At 38.4% G+C, this 15,616-nt stretch overlaps 1 protein-coding gene across 4 annotated transcripts in view; it reads right to left on the bottom strand.

Annotated features, from left to right (window-relative positions):
- Positions 1-1,402: 1,402 nt before the first annotated feature.
- LOC114467060 (differentially expressed in FDCP 6 homolog) overlaps positions 1,403-15,616 on the bottom strand; it is a 20,664-nt gene continuing 6,450 nt past the window's right edge. The window contains exons 4-11 of one of the 4 annotated variants that reach the window (XM_028453058.1): positions 12,739-12,966; positions 12,505-12,651; positions 8,467-8,575; positions 8,088-8,386; positions 6,712-6,878; positions 6,362-6,560; positions 4,485-4,575; positions 1,403-2,029 (exon numbers count right to left, since the gene is read on the bottom strand). In XM_028453058.1, the coding sequence (XP_028308859.1) occupies positions 1,833-2,029; positions 4,485-4,575; positions 6,362-6,560; positions 6,712-6,878; positions 8,088-8,386; positions 8,467-8,575; positions 12,505-12,651; positions 12,739-12,966 (1,437 nt within the window). In that variant the 3' untranslated portion in view covers positions 1,403-1,832. Of the gene's footprint in view, positions 2,030-3,915; positions 4,321-4,472; positions 4,576-6,361; positions 6,561-6,711; positions 6,879-8,087; positions 8,387-8,466; positions 8,576-12,504; positions 12,652-12,738; positions 12,967-15,616 lie in introns of those variants that run through there. The other 3 variants (XM_028453059.1, XM_028453057.1, XM_028453056.1) reach the window with 3 other exon arrangements.

Genomic DNA, 15,616 nt, shown 5'->3' with positions numbered 1-15,616 from the left:
TGTTAGACTAATGTTAAGGCTTATGCTAAGCTAATGGTAATGTTAGTTAAGGCAGCTAGTGCTAATGCTAGCTAATGGTAAGGCTGGGTTAATGTTAAGCTAATGCTAACAAATGCTTTTGCTAATGCTAGGAAATGCTAACGCTCGGCTAACATTAATGCTAATGCTGGGTTAATGTTAAGCTAATGCTAACAAATGCTTTTGCTAATGCTAGGAAATGCTAATACTCGGCTACCATTAATGCTAATGCAAGGCTAATGCAGTGTTCAATGATGCAGGCCAGCACTTGCATATGTGACACCACACACAATCTTAAACAACCGTATTCTGTACTTTCACTTTCTCAAATAGAAATCTAGTAAAATAAAATGCAGTTTAAAAATATCTGAGCTGGCACATCCTGTCACATGTGTGCACTAATCCTGGCAACAACTAACATGATCAAAAACTAATTCTAGAACGTCTCTGGGGTAGGGCTGGGCGATATATAAACATATTTACGCACAATCATTTGTGTGTGACACTACCCCCTACACTGAAGCAATAAAGCCTGTAATCCATAAATCATTGACACACAATGATGTAATAAATTATTACACTATTAGGGGAAAATTGTTTGCCTGGCAAAAACTTTTTACGCTTTGGGCTCAGCATCTTGTTACTCTATTGACTAGTTTTAACATATCAGGTTGTATCCATAGACATAACAATTTAGGTCTTGGTACATTCCGGATTGTTGTAACATATCAGGTTTTAACAAGTCTTAATAATCATCAACTTTCAATCACAGCATAAATAGGAAATATTCCTTTGTGTGGAGATGAAGCCTGTCCAGATATTTGGTCTGATTGTGCACTTTGCTATCTGAGTGTTAATCAAAGGTTTTCCTAAATGTAAGAATTGTTGATGTCTGAGAGGAAAGAGAGAGAAAATGAGACTAAATTCAAAGATTGTGGAGATGTTTGCTCTGGTTTGATAAACACCAGTGTAGTTTGTATGTTCAGTCAGGGGATGTCTCTGTTGGCTCACATCAGCCTCATCAGAAGTGGGAGGAGTCAGCACCTGTGCCACATGGGGGAGTCAAAAATGAAATTGTTTCAGATTAAAACCAAAGCGGAAGTGCAGTTTGCTGGTTCAGCACTGTGACGCAGACCTTTCCACTGAGTTTCCTTTGACATTTAAAGTCGGTCTGTTTTTGTAACCCCACTTGGTCTGTTTTAGTTGAACGTTGTTTAGTTATGTGGGTTGTATCATGTCATTCTTATGTCTAGCTTTTAATGGTTGTCTGATTTCTATATTTTATTATAGTGTAACGTGTAGAAAATGGAAGGTCTTCAACTTGCATCCAGCCATCTTTTATACTTGCTCAAACAGGACACCATAGTCAAAGTAGGCTCAGAAATAAACATGTAACCATTTTTGTTTAATTTATGAGAAATTGTTTACAAACAATAAAAACAATAAAAACTTCAGCCTTGCTCTTTTCTGTTCATCAGAACTGAAACTGTAATACTGGTGTAAATACCTGAAGATGTACCACTGTAAAAAACATACATCATTACCCATCAAACCTCACAGCTAGTTTTTTTTAGTTTAGTTCCCAGTACTCTGAGGTATTAATATTTAAAATGCACTGTTATTAAATTGTTTAAACATTTTCTGTCTATAACACGAGGTCAGTAAACTCACTGTAACAATGCTAGTACTGTGAATTAAGTTTTACGTGCAGATGTCCTGCTGCTCTTTCTATTCACGCATTACTACGACTTGTCTTCATTTAACTTCTCACTCAGAGACCCTGAGGTGATCACGGCACGCTCTGATTGGTGCGTTCAGGGGATGTCCATCTCTCCATTGGACGCTTGGGAGTGGCGTTTCTCCACGTTGTCTTCAGAGCTGTTGTTAACGTTTTCTTTACTCTCCTCATCCTCATCCTCAGACCCTGGTCTGCCCCTGACACGCAGCCCGGGGTCTCGCTGCGCTGGAATCTGGAATGCTGGGAAGGAGACGCCTATCGATGGTCTTTTCTCTGAAACAGAAAAGCAAATTAATCACAATTACTGCGCATGAAATAAATAACCTAATAAAAGGTAACCTTCCTCTAGTGTTAGCATCTCTTATAACAACAACTCCTAAATCAGCTGTAAAATACTCTAAGAACAAATATATATCATCTAATTTCTTTCCTATATATTGGTTACCTTGTTAGGCATCCTAATCAATGAAAATATAGGTTTTAATATTTTTTTAAATGGTAATATTTGGGAAAGCTTGATATGAAACATATTTTAATAATTGTTAACTACATGGAACTGTACATAGAACTGTAACATGGTTCCTGAGTTTTGCGTATAGAATTTTCATGGCAATTACAATTACAAAGTCAATTATCAACCATAATTGTGATTAATTATAAATAATGCAATTACAATTTACCCTAACAGTGACAGAAACTCTGTGAAGGGTTCCTGTCCTGGATAAACAATTAAATGTTATATAATATTAATTTGCAAAACAAGGAAAATAATCAGATTTAGGACTTGACATAAGGTAGTTACAGACTACAGTATGGGTGATAGATATTTGGATAGTGACAATGTTTTACCATTTCACCTTAAAACAATTGAATTTAACTCCCAGTTCATATTTCAAGCCTGATTTTACAGGTATATGGTTCAAATCAGGTGAACGGTCTCCGTGAAACTCTAAAGCGGGGGGTGTCAAACTCATTTTAGTCCAGGGGCCAAAGTTTGATCTCAAGTGGACCACACAGATTACTAATATTGTACTCTAGTTTGTATTTTTACATATAAATGATATATGAAGTATGTAAGGAAGGCACCAATAATATCCAAGCAATAAGTGACCGATGTCACAGGTTATTTACTTAAATTTACTTGAAACTGAAAAATCAAGAATTGACCCTAAGAATTTCAACAATTTGAGATTTAAAATGACTACCATCATGTGATATCAGCATGAAAAAAAAACTGTGATCCCTGCAAAAATTGTGCAGTCTCATTGAATACACCATCCATCCATTTTCAGACCCGCTTGTTCCGGTTTTTCAGGGTTGCAGGGGTCTGCCGGGGCCCAACTCCAGCTCAGAATGAATGCTAGGCGGGGGTACACCCTGGACAGGGCACCAGTCCATACCAGGGCAACGCAACACAGCACAGACACAAACAACCACTCACATTCACTCCTACGGGCAATTTACTGACTCCAATCAAACTATGTTTTTGGATTGTGGCGGAGCACACGGAGGAAACCCAAGCTGTACGGAGAAAACATGCAAACTCCACACAGAAAGGACCTAAGTGAACCCAGGACCTTCTTGCTGTGAGGCGGACGTGCTAACCACTAAGCCACCGTGCACCCCTCATTGAATGTATCTCCAACTGAATTAATTGGTAATTTACTAAGTGATTCTCTGTCATTTTTACTTTCTCCTGCAGGCCAAGTTACAGTAGATCATCTAAAGCAGTGATTCTCAAATGGCTGGTCGGGACCCCAAAGTAGGCCGTGGACCTGTACTGGGTGGGTCATGGACACCTGGTTAAAAATAAATAAATAAATACTTAATGTCTCTCATGTTGGACTTGTCTTTTATTTTGACAGAAACTTTTATTATCTTATTATTATTATTGTATTTTTATTTTATTTCATTATTATTATTATTATTAATATTATTATTATCTTGGTATTTTTATTTAGTTTGCACATATTAGTCTAACTACTCTTATATTTATGTTTATACTTCTTTTTTTATTTATTTTTATTTATTCTAGTTGATTGTTATTATTTAATGTTACACTATCTGAGAGAGCACAGGTCACCAAAACAAATTCCTCGTGTGTATTCATACACTCTTGGTCAATAAAGTTGATTCTGATTCTAACAAGGCATGCTGTGAAATGCATGTTGTACAGGAAAATATAGATTTGTGTGTGTTTTCAAAGGCTAATATTGAAAAACTAAATTTGGTTGGTTGAATCATAAAAAAATTTGCGATTTAATGACGGAGGCAAAATGTAAGTCCTGGGGTGAGACCAGTTGAGAATCGCTGCTCTAAAGGGCCGGGTTTGGCCCCCGGTGTGAGCCCTCAAACCTAACGTTATACAAGTTCTAGAATCCAAACTTTTGACCCATCAGTTTTGAAGCTGTAGCTCTTAGGAACATGTTGTACTTCCTCCTCTGGTCTGTCTTGGTGTGTTGACTGTTGTGTTTTTCTCTGATTTGCTATGTCTGTGTGTGCATGTTGTTGCTGTCCTTCATGCGTCATGCGACACGTTTTCTCTGCAATCTCTGATCTCGGAGCTGTAAACACATTTACAGCATTCTTTACTTACTTTAGAGTTAAAAGACTACAAGTTACCAGCGTCGCTACAATGGCATTATTTGGGCGTGTTTTTTAGTTAATGATAGAAATGTTTGAAAGTTCACTGTTCTGCATGTTAGTCCAGGCTCACAGAGACACGCACCGCCTGGTCCGATCGGTCGCATCAGTCGGTTCATTTGGACGTTCCAGTGTTTGACGTTGGTGCTCGCCTGACGGAGTTTCCTCTGAGCGGCCTGTTGTAAATAAACACAAGGCTTCAACAAACAAAGACAACATAAAGCAGTAACACTTTAGTTTAAGTTTTATATATAAGGCTGACATTACGCTGTCATCAGCATTGATAAGGTGTCATGAAGGCTGTCTTTAAGTGTCGTTCATTAAATTATGACACCTTTGGAGATATGTTGGTATTTTTTGGGTTAGATGGAGAAATCTAGTGGGGTTAGGTGGGGTAGGGTTAGTGTTGGGGTCAATTATATATGTAATTGTGTAATTGATGATTAATTACAAGTATGGTGTAAATATAATTGTAATTGAAAACACTTTACTGTTTTAATCACAATTAAATTGTAATTGAGTTGAGATAATATACTTTGTAATTGTAATTGGCATGGAAATTCGGAAAATAAAAACTTTCAACTCCAATTATATTAAGCAAAAAACCGGGGAATCATGTTACAGTTCTATGGCTTACACATATGTAGCTAATAATTCTAAAATTATGTTTCATATCAAGTTTTCCCATTACCATTAAAAATTAATTAAATTAATCTATGGGTATACTGACAGAAAAAAGGCTCAGACGGCCATACCAAAAATATTAATACCAATATTTTCATTGATTAGGAAGCCAAAGAAGGTAATCAAGAGATGAAAAACAAATTAGATGATAGATAATATTTTTTAGTGTATTTTACAGCTGATTTAAAACACATTAGAGATGCTAACAGAAAGCTAACACAAGAGGAAGATTATGTTTATGGGCTTATTTATTAAAGGCTCAGTAATTTTGATTAGCTGTAATTGAACTTTAGTAACTGAGAACGTAATTGTAATTGAGGGGAGAATAATAATTCTAAGGTCACCGTAATTGTAATTGAGTTGTCAATACACACGTATAACTGAAGATGTAATTGTTATTGAAAAATGTAATTGACCCCAACCTTGGTTAGAGGTTAGGGTAACAGACAACACTTAAAGGTGCAGTCCGTAACTCTTATGAAAGTGACTTTTTGTCATATTTGCTAAAGCTGTCACTATGTAAGGACAGCTTTACATGAAACTAGTAGTTTGTGTGAAAAAAACAGGCTCATTGAGTCCCCTCTGCTGCTTCTCCAGCCTTCGGCAGATTGCCAGAATGCACCACGACCGCGCAAAAAGAACCAATCAGAGCCAGGATTGTGTTTGAGAGACTGGCTGACAGCTGTTGCTCACAGTCCCCACCCCTTTCCCGGAGCGCAGTCATTTTTACAGTGAATGGTCTGGAGGAGTAGAAAATGGAATTGGCAACTTTCCTGCTAGAAAGGTAATTACTGCTGTTTGATTTACATTATGTTTGATTTGTAATTGTTACACTAGAACTCTGTAGTTCACATGCTGTTCATGCTACTTTCTCTCACCGCAGCCTCCGTGTGGGCTGCTGTAAGTGACACTGTGTTGTTGCTGCTGCAGCTGAGGTGTGTGCACATTGAGAGAGAGAAGCGCTGCAGTAATATGCTTTTAACAGTGCATGTTCTGTTACTGTGATGTTGCTGTTGGGCTAACGTTAGCTTGTTAACTCGTCTGAGGGAGGGACTTTGGAAAGTTTGGAGGCAGGGCAAAAGAGTAGCAGGGAGGGAGGGAGGGGGCAAAAAGTTGCGGACTGCACCTTTAATGACAGCCTTCGTGACATCTTATTCGTAATAATGACAGCATAATGTCAGCCTTTATGTATAAAACGTCAGGTCAAGTGTTACCAATAAATCTGCTTTTATTTAAGTTTCATGGCTGTCTATGTATTTGCCATGTTTGATAACGCACCACCACATCCTGATCCACTCTGTGTCGGTTGGCGCGGACTTCTTCCAGCTGCCTCTGTGCTTCCTCCAGTGCCCGAGATTTGGTCTCCATTTCCTGTTTCAGCTCCCGCTTCTCCCTCTCCGTCTTCACTATGTAATCCTCCTGCTCCTCCTGCAGAGTCATCAGGGCCTTCATCTTCTCCTCCTCCTCAGCCAACAAGCTGAGCGCAGCAGAAGAAAACCAAAACTCACACACTTCCCAATAAGGACTGAATTTAAGACTGTAGCTTATAACGGGTTCCTCTCCTGCAAGTTCAACTTCCTCAGAATCATAATGAGGCGTCTGAGCTGCTGAGCGTGAATCACAGTTACCCAGCCTGAGCGTAGCGGAAGGCCTCCTCGTCCAGTCGGGCTTTAATCTCCTGCTGCAGCGCCTCCTCCAAACGCCTCTGCATCTCCTCCAGCTCCAGGATCCTCTTCCTCTGCCTCTCGGCCTCTTCCTCCTTCAGGGCCATCTCTGCCTGCATGCTGACTCGGGCCTGAGCAGAAAGTCAATTAAAACTTAATTATGATTACAATGACCAACATTTTTTCCAATTACAATTGTTATTTTCCCCCTAAAAGTCAATTACAACTAAGTTCCCAATTACTAAAGTTCAAATCAGGGTTGCAGTAAATTATAATTGTAATTGCGTTATTTATAATTAAAAAAATTGGTTGCTGTCATAATCACAATTGAATTATATTTGAGTTCAGGTAATTGACTTTGAAATTGTAATTGCCATGAAAAGTCTATAAAAATTGTCAATTATAATTTAAAAGTGGGGAACCGTGTTACAGTTCTATGTACAGTTCGACACATATGTAGTTAACAAAATATTAAAATAAGTTTCATATCAAGCTTTCCCAAATTTTACCGTTTAAAAAATGTATTAAAACCTATATTTTCATTGATTAGGAAGCCTAACAAGATAACCATTAGATAGGAGAAAAATTAGATGATGATATTTGTTTTAAGTGTATTTTACAGCTGATTTAGAACACAATATCATAAGAGATGCTAACAGAAAGCTAACACAAGAGGAAGGTTACATTTTTATTAAGTTATTTATTTCAGGCTCAGTAATTGTGAATAATTGTAATCGAACTTTAGTAATTGTGAACATAATTGTAATCGACTATCTGAGGATAAAAGATAATTGTAATTTAATTGGAAAAAAAAAATGCTGGTAACTGTAATTGTAATTTAACAGTGGTAATTTAAATTGCAATTGTAACCGAAAAATTGACCCCATTCCTGGTTCAAATTCAATTAATCACAATTATCGAGTCTTTAGTAAATAAGCACATAAAACATAACTTTCCTCTTGTGTTAGCTTTTTGTTAGCATCTCTATGATAACGGGTAAATTTTGACTCATGTCTTTAATCAGCTGTAAAATACACAAAAAAATATTATCAATCATCTAATTTCTTTGTCATCTCTGGTTACCTTGTTAGACAATGAAACATATTTTAATAATTGTTAACTACGTATGTTTTGCGTTTAATCAAATTGACAGTTTTGAAAGAATTTCCATGACAATTACAATTACAAAGTCACACTTAAAATTCAATTATAATTACAAACTGCAACAGATATTTCCAATTACAAATACAATTATAATTACATCACAATTGTAATTAATTATTAATTATGCTATTACAACCAGCCTTGGTTGATTGACTCTTTTGTCTCATCATCCTCACCTCCTCTGCCTCACGCAGCTGAACCTGCAGGGCTTGTTGGAGCTGTTCGTGCTGCTGGCGCCTCCTCAGCTCGTCCTGCTCCAGGAGGGCCTGAGCCTGCTTCTGCGCCTCCTTCAGGAGCTCCAGCTCTCCCAACTTCTGCTCCCGTTCCTCCTGCAGGGCCCTCAGCCTCTGCAGCTCCTCCTCTTTGGACTGCCGCCGCTTTTCCCGCTGCTCCCGCTGTTCCCGACGCTTCAACTTCAGGTCTTTGTGGAGGGATTTCTTGCCATCCACGTTGAGCCTGATGGCTGTTTGAATGGCTGAAGGGAATGATGATGTATGATGAGTGGAATAGGGAGACTCTGAATATTCAGACTCCACTTTATGAGTTATCTCTGACCTGTGGTCCATTCCTGTCTCTGCTTGGTGTCGGACGCGCTCATTTCATATGTTTTCGAGAGGGTTTTGAGGCAGAACATGCACCTCTTCCCGTCTCGATCAGGCAGCACCTGTTTTTAAAATAGATGTTTTTATGTAACTGCATGGCTCCTTCACATGTTTATAATTCTCACTTTATTGAGTCAGGCTATCAGACAATTCAAGTCAATTTTGATTGAGCTCTGTTAGATTGCTGAGATCATTATCGGCGGATTTCTGCGGAAAAGTCACAAAAAACGTTCATCTGTGGCTCATGCTTTGCATCCTGACTTTTTGCACTATTCAGCCTGTTGAGTAAAGCAGAGCAAAAACATCAATTTATTTGATCTTGAATCGGTTTCATTCAAATTTTCCTAAATTGATTTTTCGGTGCTTTAACCAACATTCTTTTTATTGTTTTCACAACATAAGTGTGACACAAGGAAATACAATTACATGTATTAAACAAACGTCTACCCCAACCCCATCCTCGAGGTATTCCAAATATTGGTTGGGAATCAGGTCAGTGAATCAGTCCTTTTTGGATCATTATATGGGAAAAATAAAAATAAAAAATAAAGCAAGAAACATATTTCCGCAATTTTAGGTACTGCCTGTCCCCAGGCTCTTCCATCACATGTGACAAATCTGTCCTCGATACATAGCAGATGAAGGGGTCCTATATCTGGTGAAAATTATGTTGTTTCATTGTGAAAGTAATTTTTTCCAAGGGGAGAGTTGTAGATAATTCAGACAACCACCTGCTTACACTTGGACTTCTGGTGTTTCTCCATGAGAGGGCTACTACTCTCTTGAATGAAACATGAATCATTCCTTTTCCTCCATATGTATTAAGTGCCGTACTGATAGGGCAACATACTTTCATTGCTTTTGGGAGTGCAAGATGATCTCCAGATTTTGGACGTTTATTTCCAAGGAGATAAACGAGATATTTAAGTAAAAAATTAATAAAGACCCCGGCGTTTTCCACCTTGGCCTTCCCTCTAGGGTACTATGCCTTCCTGCTATACATTACAAACTTCTTGAGAAGCTTCTTGTAATTGCTCGGAAATGCATTTTACACAATTGGATTAGAGATTCCCCACCGAGTGTTACCCTTTGGTACAGAGAGGTGTTTGGCACCCTCCCTCATGAAAGATTACAGGCTGTCTTAAAGGGGAAAGATGATCTGTTTCTAAAGATCTGGACACCTTTTCTAGATTATTTACCTGCAGACCTGAAGAATTTGCTTCTAAAGGGAGGAGACTTCTCTAAGTGGAAGTCCCTTCCAATGACCTTTACGTGATGGTTCTGATGACTGGTTACCCTAAAATGTACATATAGTGGGCTGGAAATATATTAGCACTCTCAAGGCTAACAGTTTATCATCATCATCATCATTATTATTATTTTCATTATTCTTTATGTTTGCTTTATTTCATTATTTCTTTACGTGCCGCTTCAAACTATAATTACTTTTATTAATACCTCTGTAATTTTGTGCTCTTTTATTGTATGACTGTCTGGGGGAGGGAGGGGTGTCGTGTTATCTGTTTGATTGTAATTATTCATTATTGTCATGTCATTATTGTAAAATTCAATAAATAGTATTGAATAAAAAAAAGTCCAAACATGACAAGGTGATGATGTCAAAATACAAATGTCTTATTCTCCTGCGCCCGTATTCACGAAGTTCCGAACTTAGCTAAAAGATCCCTAGCAAGGAATCTTGATTCAGGAAGTTTCTGAGAGCAACTCTGAGCAAGGAGGGACAGAAAGAAAATTTTATCCTACTGAGGAGGTGTGGTTAGCAATAATAATAATAATAATACATTTTATTTATATTGCACTTTATATAAAAGAAATCTCAAAGTGCTACAAAGAAAGCGTAAGACCTACAATAAACATGACTAGTAAAACAGTTTAAAACCAAAGGAGACAAAGGCGTGTACCAGTTTTTCAGGGTCGGGCAGAGAAAGTGTGGGGCGGAGTTTAGCGAGGTTCCTCAGGTGGTAGAAGGAGTTTTTTTGGTTGACCCCGTTGGCCCCATTGCTGGGTATGATGCAGTCTTCTAAAAGCAGTGATTGGTTGTTACAGAAAGGGGAAAAAAGCGCTCTGTGGTCCTAGTAATGAATGGAGAGTAAAATCAACTGATCATACTTGAACTGCATTAAGAAATATTTAATCCGCTCGCTCCTTTTCAGGGTCACGGCGAGCGAACAAATCGCGCAACAATACAAGGCTCTGAACGTGCCGTAATGGACAGACTGAGCACGCTGCCATTATGTTACGCTAAGATGCTTTGTGAATTACTTTTATTCTAACAAGGAAAAATTCTATCTAAAATCTTAAAATTCAAGGAATTCTAGGATTTTTTTAACGGTGACCTCACTAAAAGCTACTTTTAGCCTTAAAGTGCTTTGTGAATACCAGCTCTGATGTATATCATCATCACTTTCAGATCCAGACATTAATGAAGTTAAAAGCCCCCGTTATAAGAATTAAGAGGTAAAGATCTGGGGCCGTATTCCTTAAGATTCTTAGAGCAAAAAGTTGCTCCTAGTGGCCAAATTCTAAGAAAATTCTTGATGTCATGATGTCTTCTTAGAATTTCCCCTAAAAGTGAAGAGTAGATCCCAGTAAAGATAAAAGGTATTCCTAAAGAATCTTAGCTCTTAAGAGAGCGCCTAAGGTGAGATCTGTTAAAAACAGGGAAGAGGACTTTTAAGTGGCTTAGGAGTTTCCTAAGCAGGAGAGCTATTCTCCAAACACTGGATGACAGTGAAACGCTACAGATTGGATCATGCAGGAATCATGTTTGTGGTTGATCTCATTAGAGATGCACTTACTTCACCAACCCAACGCCACAATGCAATACCACCCAAAATGAAAGTCATCACAACATTGAGGTATTTGGCAACATGGGAAATGTAATACTGCAGCAGTGATTCATGGGTCTGCCACAACCCTCCATTAGCAGGGTCATCAACCAAACACTGACAGCATTGTCACAACCGCATATTGTGACACAATTTGTTTCATTTCATTGCCCGCACTTCACAAGCTCACAAAAGGGCATTTATGGACATGGCAGGATTTCCCGGTGTTGTGGGTGTAATGGATGGGACACGTACGAATAATTGCGCCGTCAGAAGATGAAGCCGTCTTCGTGAACAGGAAGAGATTTCAAGCAAAAGCAAGAAGCAAACACTGTTCGTCTGTCCAGTTGGGTTTCCTTGTTCTTTTCTTCTCCATTGCTGTTCACTGGTCTGTGGTAGATTTGAAAGCCAACCAACACTGCTTCTAATAGGCCGTTCAACAATCACAGACATTGATGAAAACTGAGTCATTTTACCCTTGTTAATACCAAATTGAGTTGAAATGGTGAACGTGCAAAAATTACCAGCATGGCAATTAATATAAGCAGATAAATAGAACTATCACTTTTTGAATACTGTGCAAGTGGGTCTACATTTTCACACATTTTGTAGGATAATTTTAAAGTATAACTTATTCATTTCACAGATATCTTCTTTTATGTGAAATATTATTTACAATTAGTCTTCATAAGATTAGATTGTATGATTACATTTATTGAGGGTCCATCTTTTGCCCATTATCACCAAAAGTATTTTTTAATCCAGCTTTTAGGATCAACCAATCACAGCTTTTGAAATGCTGACTCATACCCAGCAACGGGGTCAACCACACCTCCTCACTAAGAAAAGAGTTTCTGTCCATACCTTGCACAGAGTTCTCTGAGAATATTCTCCAATCACTCCTAAGCTAAGACTCCTTGCTAGGAATGTTTGGGTTAAGTTAGGAGCTCTCTGAGACGATTCTCAGAATCTTTAGGAATACGGCCCTGAAATCAGAGCTGAAGAAGCGTCTTGGATGAGCGGTGAAACGTTTCCAGGCAGCAAGACTTCAAGCCTCAACTAAGCTACCATAATACATATGAGCAGGATGATTTATAACCTTTACAGAAATAAAGATCCAAAGCTTCTTTACAGTAGCTTACCTCCACACAGCAATTCCCATCCAGCATGATGTTGCCTTGGCAGTCTCTGCGATCCTCCCCGGTGTAGTAGGACAAGTTGCTTGGCCTTAAAGTGAACCACCGTTCCTTCCAGTTTCTCCTCAGATGGCCTTTTTTCCACAGATAACCCTGCATAAAACCAAACACACACACACACACTTACATGCACTTCAACGTTTCACTCCATAACACTAGTGCATGTCTGCAGGCTCTCACCTCTTTGAGAACGTCACCAACGATCTCCCTGTAAACCTCCTCTATAGCCATGCTGATGACACTCTTATCTATTCCTTTGGTGATCTTCCCAGAGTTCATCATTTCCAGGAAAACCCACACACTGACACCATTGTTTTGCACTCTGTCTTGCGTAAGGAAGTCCTCCAACTCCAAACAGTTAAACTCAATACTCATAACCATGCAGATCTTCTTTAGGAGGTACTCTACCTGCAAAAGGTGAAAAAAAATAAAAGAGGTTCAGGCTTTCAAAGGTCACTACTTTCTAAATATAGAGACATCACTTCCTCTGTGATAAAAAAAGAAGCAGTTCGCATAAAGGAATAGGCTTTGTTAGTAGAAAATAGGACTACCATACCAGCACGTCATTGCCCGATCTCCTTAGATCTCGGAAGCTATGCAAGTCTAGGCCCGGTTAGTAGTTGGATGGGAGACCACCAAGAATTCCAGGTGCCACAGTGGGGGACAGTCACTCCAGTGGTATCTGTCATTGTGTCCTTGGGCAAGACACTTCACCCACATTGCCTAGTATGAATGTAGCTTACCACCACTAAGTGTGGTGTGAAAAAATAATGCCTTAATTCTGAAAAGCGCTTTGAGTGTCTATGATAAAGCGCTCTATAAAATCCAATGCATTATTATTGTTATCAATTTTGTTAATGAACTTTTGTCATAGTTTGTATTTTCTACATTTCATTATTTCAACAAAAAAGGGCTCTAAAAACTGAAACCAATTTTGTTTAATCACTTGTAATTTTGATGTAAGGTTAAGCTGAGAATAATGCAAAACAAAAAAAAACAAAAACAACAGGAAAAACAGCACAGACAAATATAGACAGTCAAGTGAGCATAGCACACCAACTATTCTTAGCATTTCACAGTAAGACTTCTGAATTAAAGCAATACAGTTGTTATTGATAAGTAGATTCAACTCCTGTGCACCATTAAAACAATAAATAATAACACAGTGTTGAGAAAAGAAGAGTTGTAGTTTTTGATTGGCCAAGAAAGTTGTGCTGATGATGAAATCTACAGTGTGAAGTAAAAAGTAAAAAGAAGTTTTAGTAAACACCTTCAAAGTGTGTTTTTAGGTATATTCTTTAAAATGAATGATTTTGCTGTCATAAATTTGATGACTTATGCAACATGTTTAAGATGATACACTGATCCACCACACCTGGTGTTAAAGGTGCAGTCTGCAACTCTTATAAAAGTGACTTTTTGTCATATTTGCTAAAGCTGTCACTATGTAAGGACAGCTTTACATCAAACTTGCAGTTTGTGTGAAAAAACAGGCTCATTGAGTCCCCCCTGCTGCTCCTGCAGCCTTTGGCACATTGCCAGAATGCACCACGACCAAGCAAAAAGAACCAATCAGAGCCAGGATTGTGTTTGATGGACTGTCTGACAGCTGTTGCTCACAGTCCCCGCCCCTTTCCCGGGGCTGGAGCGCCATCTTTTTTACAGTGTATGGTCTGGAGGAGTAGAAAATGGAATCAGCAACTTTTCTGCTTGAAAGATAACTAATGCTGCTTGATTTACATTATGTTTGATTTGTAATTGTTACACTAGAACTCTGTGGTGCATGTGTTGTTCATGTGCACGCAGCAGCCTCCGTGTGGGCTGCTGTAAGTGACACTGTGTTGTTGATGCTACTGCTGAGGTGTGCCACATTGAGAGAGAGAAGCGCTGCAGTAATATGCTTTGAACAGAGCATGTTATATTACTGTGATGTTGCTGTCTGACTAACGTTAGCTTGTTTGCTCCTCTGAGGGAGGGACTTTGGAAAGTTTGGAGGCAGGGCAAGAGAGCAGCAGGGAGGGAGGAGGAGAGAGGGATCTGAGAGTTGCGGACCGCATCTTTAAATTCTAGCTCATTCTCAGGCTTTCTGTTCAGTTGAATAATGACAATCTTTGAATTCAGTGCGTATGAGCAGGAGATACAGTATCTATGACATGCAGGATATCATTTTTGTGAGAAATTTCATTCAAGGACACAGAGATGAGTAAAACTTTCCTTTGGCAGAAATCAGTGTTAAAGGGAGTAACGCAAGTCATTTCAAAAACCAATTACAAAAAAAATTAAATAATTCCAACTAATGTATTTGCTTCTATGGGGCTTAATTGTACTGGCGGCCTGTCCAAGGTGTACCCCCGCCCAGCGCCCAATGAGAGCCGGAGATTGGCACTGGCAGACCTGCCTGACCCTGACAAACAGGAATAAGTGGCTCTGAAAATGGATGGATGGATGGATGGATGGGGCTTAATTGTATATTTAGAATCAAACCTTATGATATTATATTTATTTTTTCACAAGTGTATGTAATTGTTCATAATGTGGCTTTTGTTGCTACCGCCGTACCAGGTCCTCCTTAAACATGAAAATCAGTCTTTGACTGACCTTGGTGGCTAAATAAATAATAAATGCAATACAATAATTTCAATAACTTAGGTTGGATCAGTGGTTCTCAAGTGTTTTCTGTTGTGTGCCACATTGAGGAGGGAAAATTGTCCAGGCCTCCAATCCCAACAAAATTTAAAAAAAACTGAAAAAAGTAAACATTTGTCACTTTTTTTTTACCCATAAAAACAACATCAAATGTGCAATCGCGTATTTTAGGAAAGTAATAATAATAATAAATGATAATGAAAAAATATATATATTTTGGTTGCGTGCCATTCTCAATTAACACAATAATATATATTAAACTAAGTGGCTTCTGTCCAGCTTTGGTCCCTTTACATTCATTGTAAACTTAAAGTGCAATAATTACATCCATTTGTGGTGGTTTGCTCTTATAAATTGAGGTTCGGAGACCAAAGTAGAATTATTACCTCAATGAAATTGAAGTTCTGGTAAA

Source organism: Gouania willdenowi, chromosome 7 (assembly GCF_900634775.1).
Source record: "Gouania willdenowi chromosome 7, fGouWil2.1, whole genome shotgun sequence".
NCBI classification, from domain to species: Eukaryota; Metazoa; Chordata; class Actinopteri; order Blenniiformes; family Gobiesocidae; genus Gouania; species Gouania willdenowi.
Note: the sequence above shows the minus strand (reverse complement) of the source record. Positions and strands in the feature narration are given on the sequence as shown.